This window comes from Dendropsophus ebraccatus, chromosome 6 (assembly GCF_027789765.1).
Source record: "Dendropsophus ebraccatus isolate aDenEbr1 chromosome 6, aDenEbr1.pat, whole genome shotgun sequence".
Taxonomy (NCBI): domain Eukaryota; kingdom Metazoa; phylum Chordata; class Amphibia; order Anura; family Hylidae; genus Dendropsophus; species Dendropsophus ebraccatus.
Genome location: NC_091459.1, coordinates 15,482,549 through 15,499,288, shown reverse-complemented (window position 1 = coordinate 15,499,288; position 16,740 = coordinate 15,482,549). Strand labels below are relative to the sequence as shown.

Here is a 16,740-nt window from a genome sequence, read left to right as displayed (position 1 = left end):
GTTGGAAGCAGCACTCAAAGTAAAACTTGACCCTTAAAGGGGAACTTTCAGCAGGTTAGACAAATCTAACCTGCTGATAGCCCCTGGTTGCACAGGAGATGCCAAGGAGGAAGTTATGTCTCTTACCTTCATCCTCGGTGCCGTTTCAGTGCAGTTAGTAGTTTGCTCCATGGTCCACCCAATAGCACCCATCCGCCCCAGCCCACCTCTTTTTAATCATAATCAATGGAGTGGACTGGTCGAGGATGGGCTGGATTGGCACTATGGTGGTTATTGCTGCTAATGAGTTACCCAGAGCCCCTAACGGTCTTACCGGACCGTGAAGCAAACTACTGGCTGCACGGGAACGGCACCAAGGATGAAGGTAAGAGACATAGCTTCCTCCTCAGCATCTCCTGTGTAACAGGGACATATCAGCAGGCTAGATTCGTCTAATCTGCTTGATAGTTCCCCTTTAATCACACCAGATGCAACGTTTCGGCATTGCTGCCTTTCTCAAGCAAGTGCTGTCTCCAACCTCAGATGGACAGATCCACTATTGTTTGACTAGTGTATCCAGTGCTGCTTAGCTGCGATATCTGCAACTTCATTCATAAATTTCTGTATTTTATTATAGGAGGGTAAAATAGAGCACACTTTTTTTTACACGTTTTATAGTTAGCAATGTCTGAAAGTTTGAAAGGAAACAATTAATCTTCTCCTGACCATAGTTTCCTGGAAGAGATATGGTCAGGAAGCAAACGGGGTGGGGAAGAAGACACTTCCAGTAATGTTTGTCAAAGATCCTCGTGTCACATTCTTCACCTCACAATCAGGCCTGGACGTGATATAAAAACAGACAACGTGCGTTATTAGGAATTGTGGGAATGACTTCATTGTTTATGTAAATAAGAAGTGATAATGATAGGTCACTTTGGTCAATTTACCAAGTATTTCCTTGGGGATTATAGGAGCGGGAAGCATTCAGTCTTCTACTGATATGATACGGATGCATAGTATGCTTATTCGTATACATTCGTATTAAATCTTAAGTAAATTAAAACAAACTACAAAAACTTACAAATCAACAATCATACCCTATATCCCACAACCAAAAAGTTGCAGCTGCAACCAAAATTTTTCATATTTGAAATCATTAAAGATGAGTGAAGCGAATCCAACGAATTCCATTTCACATTTAAGTTCACTTTGTAGCAATTCACAAATTCGCCAGATCCACTTCGGGAATTCACTAAACATGGCGTCAGCACATGTTAGGTTACAGTACTGTCTTTTGGTGGGAGCAAGGGATTATCTATAATATCCCATCCAATCATCTGCACACCCCACTGTGATGTCAGCACCTCCCCCCTCCCCCTCTATATAAGGTGATTGGCTTCCTGCAGGCGGCCAGTCGGCTGTGTATAGTGGAGAGCAGGTTGCAGCAGGGAGAGAACTGGGTGACTGTTGCTCATTATACCAAGTCACTGGGTGCTGGGTGTGTATTATACCACGTCACTGGGTGTGTATTATACCAAGTCACTGGGTGCTGGGTGTGTATTATAGGAAGTCACTGGGTGCTGGGTGTGTATTATACCACGTCACTGGGTGTGTATTATACCAAGTCACTGGGTGCTGGGTGTGTATTATAGGAAGTCACTGGGTGCTGGGTGTGCATTATAGGAAGTCACTGGGTGCTGGGTGTGTATTATACCAAGTCACTGGGTGCTGGGTGTGTATTATAGGAAGTCACTGGGTGCTGGGTGTGCATTATAGGAAGTCACTGGGTGCTGGATGTGCATTATAGGAAGTCACTGGGTGCTGGGTGTACATTATAGGAAGTCACTGGGTGCTGGGTGTACATTATAGGAAGTCACTGGGTGCTGGGTGTGCATTATAGGAAGTCACTGGGTGCTGGGTGTACATTATAGGAAGTCACTGGGTGATAGGTGTGCATTATAGGATGTCACAGTGAACACAGTGTCCATTTTAATACCTTACTGGGTGCTCATTTACCAATGTCCACTGCTGTCCTGGGAGAACATTGATATTACGCCGTTGATCCACCAACATCCACTACTGTCCATGGCGGAAACTGAATGATTGACAGGATGATTGTCATTTTACAATTTTGACACTGTCACAGCAACAGATGTTGAAAAAATCGGTACTCTGTAGTAAACCCACTATTGTAGCTGCTATACTTTGCCTGTTTTATAAAAAATTTGTTTGTATGCAATTTGCGAATATTCACAAATTCATGTGGTTATTCGCAAACTTCCCAAAAAGAATCTCTGAGTGATTCGCTCATCTCTAGAAGACATGCTATTTTTGTAGGTAGTTATCCTTTTTTGTACTGTAGATAATTTGTCTGGTCTATTTTTTATGCTGAACAGGGACACTGCCAGATGCCCGGGGCCACTGGTCTACCATAGAATGGGGCTACTAATGTTAGTGGGCCACACTATTGTAAAGTGCAGCACACAAATTTTTTCCCCTAGGTTCAGAAAACCCCTTTAAGGGCATTCCAGAGGATGCTGAGTACTTGGCTACTTGGCTGCTTTTCCTTCACTCTCTGGTCCAAATGATATTAAGCCATTATTATTGGGTTTAGGCCAGGTGACTGTGTGAAAGACAGATCATCTGATAAAGTATTCCCACGCAGAATAGACTGAGAGCATGCTTTTTCTCCAGGACTTTCTGCATTACACAGACGACCTATGAATTTAAAGGGAAAGTGTAATCAGAAAATGACCTATTATTTAAAGGGGAAGTCCGGTCATTTTAAAAATCCTGCAGAATTTGATAACTATTAGAAACTCACCTCTCCCCATGCCTCGGGAATCCTCGCTGGGCTTGGGGTCCCCGCCAGGCTTCAGGATCTCCGGCGCTGCACATGTCACAAACCGGCTGATGGACAGTCACTAATTGGCTGAGTGGCCAGTCCCTCAGCTGGGACAGTCAGTCAGTCAGTCGTGACGTCATCATAACTTGGGAAAAAAATGCCTTCCGGAAGGGGTCCCGAGGTCGGTCCCGCCTCTCCCAAGGTCATGGAAAGATGTAAGTTCTAACTGGCTATTAAATTCCTCCCTACCATTACCGGCTGCCAGATTTATAAAAATGTCCGGACTTCTCCTATAAATCACGTATTTATGTTAAACATATTTTTAAAGAATTTTTGGTGATGATTTTTTAAAATTTTCATTTTATTATCTATGTTATAAAATAATCTTAAAATCTTGTAGTTTGTAGTCATCTTATACTCAGTTTCCATTTCTCTATCTATAGTATCAAATAATCCTGATATCTTTCAGTTTCTGTTCTCACCACTGGGGCTAAAACTAAGCTTAGACTTCCTGTTGTGTCTGTAGTGATAAGAGGAGGCTGCTGTAAAGTGATGTATACAGCATTGCAGCGTCATGTGACACCAGTAGATAAAGGAGACAATAGCAGCTCTCTGTGGAATGACCTTATCAAAGGTCACAGAGCGCGCTCAGTAATGTTTCTGTCACGGCCGCGGCGGCGTCCCGTGCTCCAGGCCGCCGCCGCGACCTCCCTCCATCCCATACAGCTGCCGGGGTCCCTGTGCAGGGACCCGGCGCTGCTACATGTTCGGCCCCGGGGGGCGCCTTACCTGGTCCCGCTCCTGCCTCCGTCTGTGCCGGCCGGCGCGCGCGTCCCCACCTCCTAGGGCGCGCGCGCGCCGGCTGTCTCAGGCTTAAAGGGCCAGTCCGCTCCTATTGGACAGTTGCACCAATCACTCCCTATTTATTCCAGCCCTGCCCCACCACAGGTGTTGGAGCCTCTACATGCTTCCTTAGCGTTTGGCCCAGCTCCCTGTTGTTCCTGATTCCCGTCCGCTACCTGGTTCCTAGTCCCTGTTCCTGATTCCTATCCGCCACCTGGTCCCTAGTCCTTATTCCTGGTCCCTGTTCTCCTGCGTCACCACTGTTCCGGTGTACAGTCTGTCACCTGCGGTTACGTCCACTGACCTCTGCAGCACCATCTCCTGCCTACTGCTCCTGCCACGCCTCGCCTGCCGTCACCAGCAACCAAGCCAGGGGTAGCGACCTGGGGGTCGCCTGCCGCAGCAAGTCCATCCCGCCCCTTAGACTCCGCTCCCTGGGGAGGTTAGTGCCATCGCTGGTGACGGTCCAGTGGATCCACTACTCCAGGCGTTACAGTAGGCTCCAACCATGGATTCCGGCGAGGTGCCTGATATCCGCGAGGTAGCCCGAGTGGTCGCCCTACAGGCTCAACAGATCCAGCAACAGTCACAGCTGATCCAACAACTGACTGCAGCCGTACAGCAGCATACCACAGCTCAGCAGTCATCACCCCCGGCAACCTCTTCAAAACTACGACTGGCTCTCCCAAGTAAATATGGAGGTGACCCCAAGTTGTGCAGAGGATTCCTGACCCAGTGCACTATGTATATCGAACTTTTAAGCAGTCAGTTTGCCACCGAGCGCTCTAAAGTGGCTTTCATTATCAGCCTATTGGAAGGTCGAGCTCTGGCCTGGGCCACACCACTATGGGACCGTAAGGATCCGGTTGCTGCCAATTTCCGAATCTTCCTGGACGAGTTCCGCTCTGTCTTTGAGGAACCTGCCCGTGCGTCTTCGTCTGAGACTGCTCTTCTCAATCTATCCCAAGGTACTTCCTCCGTTGGTGACTACGCCATCCAGTTCCGCACCCTGGCTGCGGAACTAGACTGGAATGAGGCCGCTCTGATTGCCACCTTTAAAAAGGGCCTGTCCAGTCAAGTGAAGGATGTGCTCGCTGCCCGGGACCTGCCTACCTCCTTGAACGAACTTATCCTACTGGCTACCAGAGTCTACACCAGGTTCTCCGAGAGAGAGGAGGAGGTCCGGCAAGGACGGCGTCTGAGTCTGCCCCGTCGCCATCCTCGGCTGGCACCGGTGTTCCAGAATCCCGTGGCTCCTATGTCCCAGTCACCTCCAGAGGTTCCTATGCAGGTGGAACGTGCTCGCCTGACGACTGATGAGAGGAACCGTCGACTGGACCAAAATCTCTGCCTCTATTGCGGTGGCGCGGATCACTATCGGCAGAGATGTCCCCAACGCCCTCAGCGTCCGGGAAACGCCCGCACCTAGGTCCGGTAGGAGAGGCCTCCCTAGGTGTGAATGCCACCTCTCCAAGGTTGACTATGCCCGTCTCCATCCAGACACCCTCAGGGCAAGTTTTCCAGACTACTGCCCTCATCGACTCTGGCTCTGCTGGCAGTTTCATCTCTGCTTCGTTGGTCCAAAGATGGCGGCTACCCGTTATCCAGCTAGCCCAACCCCGGTCTATCTCTTCGGTTACGGGGGAGATTCTTACCGAAGCTGTGTACAGCCAGACGGCACCCCTAGTCCTCCAGGTGGGCGCCTTACATCAGGAGAAGATCTCCTTCTATGTCTTGCGCCATTCCTCTTCCAACCTCCTGCTGGGTCTTCCTTGGCTGCAATTCCATTCCCCTAAGCTGGACTGGAGAACTGGGGAGGTTCTCAGCTGGGGTCAGGACTGTCATAACCGGTGTCTGAGATCTCCTCAACCCAAGTGCTCTACAAGGTCACCTGCTTATGTCAAGCCTCTATCCGGGACTACCAAGACTTTGTCGATGTTTTCTCGGCCAAGGAGGCGGACTCACTACCACCTCATCGAGCCTATGATTGCCCCATAGACCTTCTTCCAGGGGCTTCTCCTCCACGTGGTCGAGTATACCCTCTCTCTGTGCCCGAGACTGAAGCCATGTCCTCCTACATCCAGGAGAACTTACAAAAGGGCTTCATCCGTAAATCCACGTCTCCAGCTGGCGCCGGATTTTTCTTTGTTCAGAAGAAGGACGGTTCCCTCCGCCCATGCATAGACTATCGGGGCTTAAATAAGGTGACTGTTAAGAACCGCTATCCTCTTCCGCTTATTCCTGAACTATTCGACCGTCTTCGTGGAGGTAAGATCTTCTCCAAGCTGGATCTCAGGGGAGCGTATAACTTGGTCCGTATTCGTAAAGGAGACGAATGGAAGACCGCTTTCAACACCAGAGATGGGCACTACGAATATCTGGTCATGCCATTCGGCCTATGCAATGCCCCAGCGGTCTTCCAGGAATTCGTGAACGATATCTTCCGAGACCTCCTCTATGTCTGCGTCATTGTCTATTTGGACGACATTTTGGTCTTCTCCCCGGACCAGCAGACTCATGTGGCACAAGTGCGTCAGGTCCTACGAAGACTACGGGCCAATCATCTATACGCCAAGCTTGAGAAGTGTGTTTTCCATCAGCGCAGTCTTCCATTTCTTGGCTATATCGTCTCCGATCAGGGCCTACAAATGGATCCAGCCAAGCTCGCAGCTGTCCTTTAATGGCCACGCCCTGTGGGACTTAGAGCTATCCAACGTTTCCTGGGCTTCGCCAACTATTACCGGCAATTCATCCCTCACTTCTCTACCCTGGTCGCACCCATAGTGGCTCTCACTAAAAAGAAGGCGGACCCCAGACGTTGGCCTCCAGAGGCCGAACAAGCCTTCAATAGCCTCAAGTCTGCCTTTGCCTCTGCTCCTGCTCTAGTCCGCCCGGATGTCTCCAGGCCGTTTTCTCTCGAGGTCGATGCTTCTTCTGTGGGCGCAGGAGCCGTTCTCTCGCAAAGGGACACATCAGGCAAGACCAGAACCTGCGGGTTCTTTTCTAAGACTTTCTCCCCTGCCGAGAGAAACTATACCATTGGGGACCGTGAACTCCTGGCCATTAAGTTGGCACTGGAGGAGTGGCGTCATCTATTAGCGGGGGCTAAACACCCTGTTAACATCTACACGGACCACAAGAACCTCCTCTACCTCCAATCGGCTCAACGCCTCAATCCCAGGCAGGCTCGGTGGTCCCTCTTCTTCTCTCGGTTCAACTATACCATCCACTTCCGTCCAGCCGAGAAGAATCTAAAGGCCGATGCATTATCCCGAGCATCCGATGTCATGGGGCAAGAGGAATCTCCTCGTCACATAATACCTCCCGACCGCCTAGTACCAGTTGCCACTTCTGCTCTGCAGAGACTGCCTCCCGGGAAGACTTATGTGCGCCCCGCACTCCGTAAACGCATCTTGAAGTGGGGGCATTCCTCCTTGGTAGCCGGGCATCCAGGAGCCCAAAAGACCGGGCAATTGATCTCCCGTCACTACTGGTGGCCCAATCTCCTCCAGGATGTCAAGGATTTTGTGGCTTCCTGTGCAGTTTGTGCCAGGAATAAGTCTCCCCGTCAAAGACCTGCCGGCCTACTATTGCCCTTGCCAGTCCCGGACCATCCCTGGCACCACATTGGGATGGATTTTATCACAGACCTACCTCCATCTGCGGGCAATACAGTCATTTGGGTGGTGACGGACCGCTTCTCCAAAATGGCTCACTTCGTGGCCCTTCCTGGTCTGCCCTCTGCTCCTCGTCTGGCTCAGTTGTTCTTCCGACACATCTTCCGCCTGCATGGACTTCCTCTTCACATTGTGTCCGACCGAGGCTCTCAATTTGTCTCTAAGTTTTGGCTGGACTAGCTGGACTTCTCATCGGCCTATCATCCTCAGACTAACGGGCAAGTGGAGAGAGTCAATCAGATTCTGGGTAACTATCTACGCCATTTTGTTTCCAGCCGCCAAGACAACTGGTCCGATCTACTCCCATGGGCAGAATTCTCATATAACCATCTGGACTCGACTTCCACAGGCAAGTCCCCTTTCTATGTGGTCTACGGGCATCATCCTCGTCCTCCTCTGCCTCTCTCTCCATCCTCTGAAGTCCCAGCCGTGGAGGAGTTGTTATCTGACCTGCAATCGATCTGGGAACAAACTCGACAGTCATTACTCAAAGCCTCTGAACGCATGAAGGATCAGGCTGATAAGAAGAGGAGACCTGCCACAAATTTTCTCCCAGGTGACAAAGTCTGGCTCTCGGCCAAATATGTCCGACTCAAGATTCCCAGCTACAAGTTGGGCCCTCGATTCCTCGGTCCTTTCTCGGTGCTAAGACGCATCAACCCTGTCACCTACAAGCTCCGCCTACCCCCCACTATGCGGATTCCGAACTCCTTCCATGTTTCCCTCTTAAAACCAGTGGTCCTGAACCGGTTCTCAGATAAGTCTTCGTTCTCTGCTCCTCAAGCCGTCTCTGACGACGTCTACGCTGTTAAAGACATTCTGGCCATGAAGACTGTCAGAGGGAGAAGGTTCTTCCTGGTGGACTGGAAAGGATTTGGTCCTGAGGAGAGGTCCTGGGAACCCGAGGCTAACATCCTGGACCAAGATCTCATCAAGAGGTTCCTGCAGGCTAGAAAGAGGGGGAGGTCAAAGGGGGGGGGTACTGTCACGGCCGCGGCGGCGTCCCGTGCTCCAGGCCGCCGCCGCCACCTCCCTCCATCCTATGCAGCTGCCTGGGTCCCTGTGCAGGGACCCGGCGCTGCTACATGTTCGGCCCCGGGGGGCGCCTTACCTGGTCCCGCTCCTGCCTCCGTCTGTGCCGGCCGGCGCGCGCGTCCCGGCCTCCTAGGGCGCGCGCGCGCCGGCTGTCTCAGGCTTAAAGGGCCAGTCCGCTCCTATTGGACAGTTGCACCAATCACTCCCTATTTATTCCAGCCCTGCCCCACCACAGGTGTTGGAGCCTCTACATGCTTCCTTAGCGTTTGGCCCAGCTCCCTGTTGTTCCTGATTCCCGTCCGCTACCTGGTTCCTAGTCCCTGTTCCTGATTCCTATCCGCCACCTGGTCCCTAGTCCTTATTCCTGGTCCCTGTTCTCCTGCGTCACCACTGTTCCGGTGTACAGTCTGTCACCTGCGGTTACGTCCACTGACCTCTGCAGCACCATCTCCTGCCTACTGCTCCTGCCACGCCTCGCCTGCCGTCACCAGCAACCAAGCCAGGGGTAGCGACCTGGGGGTCGCCTGCCGCAGCAAGTCCATCCCGCCTTGCGGCGGGCTCTGGTGAAAACCAGCGGCCCCTTAGACTCCGCTCCCTGGGGAGGTTAGTGCCATCGCTGGTGACGGTCCAGTGGATCCACTACTCCAGGCGTTACAGTTTCACATTCATCTCAAGAGGACAGACTCTGTCTATTGTTATTTAAGTCCATGAGTCTTGATGCAAAGCACGTCACTAAATGCTGTTAAAAACAGCCCAGGCAATATGACAGTCCCCATAACAACGTACGAATAGTGAAATAAATAAAAATTACAGTCAGAAAATAGAAACAGATTAGAATAAAAGAACAAGTTTTAGTATCTGACTCTAATCAGTAAAAGAAAATTTAGGTGACACCTTCCCTTTATCTCTGCACCTCATGTAACCAAGATTAAGAGCTATGGCGTGAAATGCGTTGGTTTTATTATCTCAGCTGCACAGAAGGAATACGAATTACGTTTTACAATTATAAATTACGTTATAACAATTATAAATGGCAACAATAGAAGATGAACTGTATCTGTTCTTACATATTGCTTTCTGATTTCCCTGCAGGAGTCTATCTTCTCATTATTCTTGTTCTGAGCCCTGGTATGAGCAGGACATCCAAAATAATCTGTGACCATCGCTTCATATTGGTCTATGTGAACCGCACCAGGACTATGGAGCGGATGGCGGTGAGGAGAAGCTTGAGGGCCAGACCTCAGTCATATGACAAAAGGGGTGGTGATCCAAGCAGTACTCTACTAGGGGTATGAGCACAGTGGCAGGAGCAGCACATACATAAAGCAATGTTCACACATTGCTGCAGCATGTTCACTTATCACATTGAATGCAACCGCAGGTATAGACAGTCTAATGAAATCTTACTAAGGAATCAAGCATGTTGTATAAATCTGTGATCTGAAGCCATAACAAAATGCATTGCTGCATGGCCTGAGCTCTGCTCTTAAAGGTGTAGTTCATAAAAAAATTTTATCTTTCAAATCAACTGGTGTCAGAAAGCGCCAGAGATTTGTAATTTTCTATGGGGATTTGCTGCTGCTCTGGACAGTTCCTGACATGGACAGAGGTGGCAGCAGAGAGCACAGTGTCAGACTGGAGAGAATACACCACTTCCTGCAGGACATACAGCAGCTGATTTGAAAGAATTTCTTTTTTTGAGAACTATCTCTTTAAATGCAGCAAAACAACTTTCTTTAATATATGTAGCTTTTGAATCCATAGTATACATATGTGGGTGACGTATTCCTGGCATGGAGAGAGGCTGAACAATCATTGCTGAAATTCATACAATATTTAAATTAGGCTATGTTCACACACAGTAAAATAAAACCAAATTACAGCGGTAATTTTGAGGTAAAAAACTACCGTATTTTTAATGTAATAATGGGCTTCTTTTAAGTCTATAGGAAATTGGGCAGCAGTGCACCCACAGTATAGAATAAAGGCCGTAACTGATTCCGACCATGAACATGCCCATTATTCACCACCTGCTTTTGCAAATAACGTACGTTCCCCCCCCCCCCCCCATTCACACAACCATATTTTGCTTTTATTTTACTGTATGTTAACATAGTGTCATACTACTATTATATTACTAAATAATATACTATTATAGCACTAAACACTATTTAGATGTTAAGATACAAAAAGATGTTCTATGAAACAAATAAGTGTGGGTTCACACTAAGTTTTGTTGGAAAAACTGATGCATTTGTGTGCATCCGTTTTGATCCATTTTTCCAATGACTTCCATCATGAAAAAAAGGGTTAAAACGCATCTTTTTTTTTTTTTTTTTTTTAACGCACACGAAAATAAGGTCAGTTACTTTTTGTGTATGTTAAAAATCGGATGCGTTTTGATCCGTTTTTTTACAATGGAAGTTAATGGAAAAATTTGTCAAAACGGATGAACACAAATGCATATTTTTTCATCTGTTTTTTCATTCGTCTTTTTGCCAAAAGGGATGAAAAAAATGGATTGCAAAAACATAGTGTGAACCCTGGCCTAAGACAGACATTTTTGCAAACATTTAGGAAAGGCACATTTACTTCCCATTTATATACTTATATTATAAAGGGTAAAACTACATGTCATGCCATGAAGGCGTACAAAATCCCATAAAGTCTCATAATAAAAGTACATTAGATCACAACACAAGTCCAAGTTGGTTTTAGGCTATGTTCACACAGCATATTTTTTTGGCTGTATTTTTGCCGTTTTTTCTGTACATCCGTCACTTTGGCACCAAAGCACGGCCATCATTTGCATACAACAGCTGCATTTTGGTGCCAAAAAGACCGTTGTCTAAAAAAATGGCAGGGAAACGGCCAAAAAAATATGTTGTGTGAACATAGCCTTAAAGAGGTTGTCCAGGGAAATTTAACTTGTCCACAGGATAGGGGACAAGTAAGAGAATGCGGGGGGTCCTACCTCCATACCCCCCCCCCCCCACGGGCCCTCAGCTTCTGTATTATGAATACAGCCGTGGGTATGGCTTGTGACCCGTCGGGGGTGGTGGTGGTCATACGGGGGTGGTTGCTGGGGGGTATGGAGGTCAGATCCCCGCAATACCTCTTTACGGACTCTATATGCAGCGTACCTGCAGATAAGGTAGGCCATTTCTATTAAGTGCTACTTCACTTAGACACAAGTTTGGAGCATGTTCAGGCACATGAAAATGTTTGAAGGTCCTTGAATGTATTTTCACAGAGCAGATACGTAGAGAGCTAAAAGTGTACAATTTATAATATTTTAAGATTAGAATTTGATGGGCTCTGTCTTAAAGGAGAAGTCCAGCGAAAATAAAAAATCACCGCCAGGCAATGGGTGCGGGAAGATTAAGAATGTATACTTACCCATCCTCGTGCTCCCGCAGCGCTGCCTTACTGATCTCTGACAGCCGCCGGCCTCCTGTAGCTCATGCTGCTGCAACGTCACATACCCAGCTGATGGACTGCCCGCTCAGCAGATCAGTGACTGGGGCGGGACGTTGTAGCAGCAGAAGAAGCTGGACTTAACAGGAAGCCGAGAGGAAATGGCATCTGGCAGCTGTCCAAGAGCGGTGAGAGTCGCACTACAGGGGCATGGGGATGGGTAAGTATACATTTTTGTTATGTTCCCGCATCCGCTGCCTGTCGGTGATTTTTTACTTTCATGGGGCATCTCCTTTACCTGAGCTGAGACAACTGTATATTTTTGTGTGATCTCATTATGGTCTCTCTCTTCAGGCACAGTGTGAAGACCCTAAAATACTAGTGACTCCCATTATTATTCCAAATGTTGCAGTTAGAGTTGCAGACTGGCAGAACATGACGGTGAGTTCCACAGAGGCAGACATGGAGTTAAAGTTTCATACTCACTGGGGCAGAACTTGCAGCGCAGTGTGAAATTGGCGTGGCCTAGAGTGTCTGTTCTCTAGGCCTGCGATGCCTCTCCGTCCCTCCTCCCCGCCCTCCTCATCATTAGGAATGCCCCTAGGCAGGATTTCTCCTAATCATCTGTGTGTCCTCTCTCTGCTCTGAGTTAGAAAAAAAGTCAGACTTAGGCTTCGTTCCCGCTGAGCAAAACTAGCGGAATTCCGCGGTGGACAATTCCGCTGCGGAATTCCGCTAGTTTTGCTTAGTGGGAACAAAGCCTAAGGGTATGTGCACACGACGGACGGACGACAGAATCCGCCTGTGCATAGAATGGTGTCTATGACACAGGCGGAGACGTGCGCGCCCCCTGCACACCGCGAGCGAGCGTAAGTGGCGGATTCCGCAATGGGTTTTCTGTCTATCTTCCGAAGTGTGCACATATCTGTGGTCTTCTCTCTGCTTTATCTCCCAATGGGTACAGGTCTGACCACTCTGACCGATCAAAATTTTTGACATGTCTCTATGACATGTCAAAAGTTTTTTTGTAACGATAGGCAGGAGCCTCTTGCTCCCTGCTCTGCCATAGGTTTTGATTGTATGTGCAGTCCAGGCATACACTCTGCACTAGTCACCTCTTTGCCTTTGTGGCCCTTGCGACTGCCCAATTTGCCCCCTCAAAATGCCAGCTAATGGAACAAGCATAATACTTTTGAACTACCTATTTCCATCTGAAATGTCAATGATTCTCAATGTTTTATCTACAATACAAAGAAGGTTCAGAAGGATATTCCTTATGTTCTGACACCTAGTGGCCAATATGGAAACTGCAACATGACAAATCTAATTTTATCTGTGTAGCTATACTCAGAAGCCAATCACAACAAACATATTGATCACCTATTTTAGATATGCCTTATGAAACTATTCCTTACAAACTCCATACCTACCTACTCCAGGGGTGGGGAGATACAAAGGCTTTTAGCAGCTACTACTACAGAAGCCAGAACTCATGCACTATGCTAAGGTGGCACTCTGTTAGCTTATGTGGGACATTGCTCATTGGTGGCACTTTGCTGTCACATGTTGTGTAGGACACTGCGAATAGCATTGAGTGGTTTACTTGCACTGTTCCGTGCAGTGTTATACTTGGAACATTAAAGGGGTAGTTCACAAAAAAAAAAATATTTCAAATCAACTGGTTCCAGGAATGTGTAATTTACTTCTATTAAAAAAATTTCCAGCCAGACAAGATTTTTTAATAGAAGTAAATTACAAATCTCTGGCACCCATTGATTTGAAAATTTAACCCCTTTAGTTCTGTACTTATACTAAAATGTTTCTGTAATCAAATTGCCAGTTTTTACTAGTTTTTCTCTTGTTTTTTCTTTGTCACATTTACTAATGTTGTGTGCCACAAAAATCTCTGAAAAATGACTCATCCGTTATTTTGCGCTTTTAGGCTATGTTCACACAACGTATCTTTACGTATAAGTACGGCTGTTGTTCCAATCGGCAACAACAGTCGTACTTTTTACGAAAAGATAGGTTGCCTTGTCTTCTATGGAATCCAGGCCGGAGCGTATACACATAGTATAAGCTCCGGCCGGGATTTCTCACGGCACCATAGAAAACTGACAGTCAGTTTTCTGTGGCCGCTATTAGGTGAATAAGCCTGTTAGTGCACACTATGGAGCGAGCAGCTTCTGCCACCTTCTCCATTGTGTGCAGTGGGTAGTTCTGATGCGGGCTGCATGAACTCTGAACTCTGCGGCTGCAAAGATCATCCGGCTGGTATGATCTTTTCAGAGACCGGCCGTTCCGTGACTTGGCCAGTCTCTTATGTAGTCTGCACATGGCCCTAGGGTCCTATTACATGTACCGTATTGCAGGGTATTTCAGACAGCAAGATTTACAATAAATGTTATTACAACCAGGCCCGCTTCTGCCATGAGGCGGAATGAGTATTCCGCCTCAGGCAGCAGATTTTGCGGTCCTGCAGGGGCTGCATAATTATGCCTGGACTGATAATCTGGCGGACCAGGCAAATGCCCGCTGGGCCGCCCGGATTATCAGTTGTAGGGCCGCCTGCCGGGCCCCTCCGGAACATACACTACCGGCCCCACCTCCCTGGAACACCCAGGGGCCGCAGCCGCCGGAGCTCTTCAAGGACGATCTGTCCCTTTAAAAGCAGGGGGCTCCGCTACCACTAGCTGTTCTAACCATTCCACTGAGCTTTCGGGACAGGTCACCTGATGCACGCTGGCCCCGTAAGCTCACAGCTCCAGCCCCGCGCGCCACATCTCTCCCGCGGTCCTGTGCGGTCAGCTGTTACATGTATGCCACCAAGCAGGAGACTAGAGAGGTAGCTGGAGCTGTGAGCTTACGGGGCCGGCGTGCATCAGGTGACCTGTCCCGGAAGCTCAGTGGACTTGTTAGAACAGCCCCTGCTTTTAACGGGGCAGATCGGCCTTGAAGAGCTCTGGCGGCCCCAGCCTATGGGTGTTCCAGGGTGGTGTGGGCGCGAGTGGGGCTGGTAGTGTATGTTGGTGTTGGGCTTGCCGCGGGCCCGTGCGCGGGGGGGGGGGGGGGGTGCCAGTGAGGGGGGCGGCGGCCGCCTGAGGTTTGCCTCAGGCGGCACAGACCCCAGAATCGGCCCTGATTACAACTGATAACTATCGATGTCTATGGTGCCATAGTCTTAAAATAGACCATAAAAACAGACCTTACCTGTCCGTGCTCCCCGGCACCGTCCTGCCTGCTTATCCGGGTTCCTGCTCAGTGACGACCCTCTCAGCCAATCAGTGCGCTGCCCTGTTGCAACCAGTGAGTGGAAGCAGCCACCACTCTATATCTTGGACAATCCAAGTTTCAAGTTGGGCAGCTAATCTCTATCTTCCTCCAGAGGCTTCCTCAAATGTCACAACCTTTTACTGGATTCAGGCACCATGACCTTCTCTTCTCCAAGATTCTCCCATGATATTCTCAGTTCTAAAACTTTTCATTATGTTTCTTTATTTTTTTGGTAGAAAATATGTGTATATTCTCCTCATACAGCCAAATGTTTGCCTCAAATTACTGAAATCGTGCACATCACTGCAAAAAAACCCCCTAATTTTGGTAATTTCCATCAGTGTACCATACACGGCATGAATAGATAACTGCCAATCAGCAGCTGGTGGGCGGAGTTTTCTGCTTCTCATGAATATCCAGGGCTACTGGGCTCATGCACATAATGTCTTATTGTTCATGTTATTCAGGAGGAGATCTCTGGATCAGCTGCACAGAACAATGTAAGTGAAACATCATTCTGTTCAGCTTCTGTCACTAGTTTATGCTACCCTGAGATAGGACACCATAAACCTACTGACAGAGTCTCTTTAAAGAGTTATTCCAGGGAAAGTGCTTAGGGTGCAGTTAAACAGAATAAATCCTATACTTACCTTCCTGCCATCGCTTCTGTTGTAGAGCTTGGTCCTGCTGCAAAGCCCCTTCGCAGTACAAGGACCTGCCCAATCAGCCAATCAGCAGAGGGCAGGTCTTTGTGCGGACACAAGGAAGTGCTTTGCAGCGAAACCAGTATCTGTGACAGTGGCAGCAGTAGGGAGCAGAAAGGTAAGTATAGGAATTCTGCATATTATACTGTGGTTTACCTAGTAAGAAAAATTGCTATTTCTTGAGTCTCCCTAAAAATAATACTTGAAATGTTAGCAATTATTACTTGTATAGAGGAAATGTGCATTTATATTGATTATTGAAGGTATTGTCAAGAAAACAATGTGCTATGTTTTATTACAGGTGGCCCAACAAGGGAACGAGGTATTTTCTCACCTAAACCTTTTTATGAATGCCACACGACATGCAAAGACCCCTGCTTGTATGTCCCAGCAACTGAAGCAGCTCACTCGCAGTATCAGAGCGGTACATGGCCTTGTCAATAAGGCATGGAGACAAGTTAATAATGACACTGACCTTGCTCAAGAAGCATCTTTTGTTCCATCAGTTGCGGCTTCCAGTAATTCTTCAGACATCCTGGACATTTTTCACAGATTCGTCAAATTGCTTCAGGGGAAAGTGACCCTTCTTTTAAATACTTTATGTGATGTCGGAGATAGATGATGGCATCAAAGCAAATCAACTGCTCACCAAGGGACCTGTGACTGCATCCTAGAAGAACGCTGGGCTGCACTCAGAATAGACACTTCACCATCATGAATATGGACTATAAACCAAATAAAATATTTTATTAATGTAAAGACTTTAATTTGTCTCAGTGGGTCTGTTATAGTAAAACAGACCATAAAGCTCACATTGGGGAGAAAAAAAAAAATAAAAAATAAATATATATATATATATATATATATATATATATATATATATATTTATATATACACACACACACACACACATTTGTCACAATTTGTTGTAAGCACATTGAAACATTTCTCTATTCATTATAAGGGT

General features: G+C 47.8%; 1 protein-coding gene across 1 annotated transcript; it reads left to right on the top strand.

The window, feature by feature from the left end:
- The first annotated feature begins 282 nt into the window (after positions 1-282).
- LOC138795176 (uncharacterized) lies at positions 283-16,532 on the top strand. Its single transcript, XM_069974168.1, has 4 exons — positions 283-364; positions 9,472-9,668; positions 12,151-12,237; positions 16,075-16,532. Exons 1-4 carry the CDS (start codon positions 283-285, stop codon positions 16,393-16,395), a joined length of 687 nt encoding a protein of 228 aa, XP_069830269.1. The 3' UTR covers positions 16,396-16,532.
- The last annotated feature ends 208 nt before the right edge of the window (positions 16,533-16,740 follow it).

Coding starts and splice junctions, on each gene's coding strand:
- LOC138795176 (XM_069974168.1), top strand. CDS start 283: ATGAGTTACCCAGAGCCCCTAACGGTCTTACCGGACCGTGAAGCAAAC. Junction 9,669..12,150: donor CAAGCAGTACTCTACTAGGG/GTATGAGCACAG, acceptor CTCTCTCTTCAG/GCACAGTGTGAAGACCCTAA. Junction 12,238..16,074: donor CAGACTGGCAGAACATGACG/GTGAGTTCCACA, acceptor GTTTTATTACAG/GTGGCCCAACAAGGGAACGA.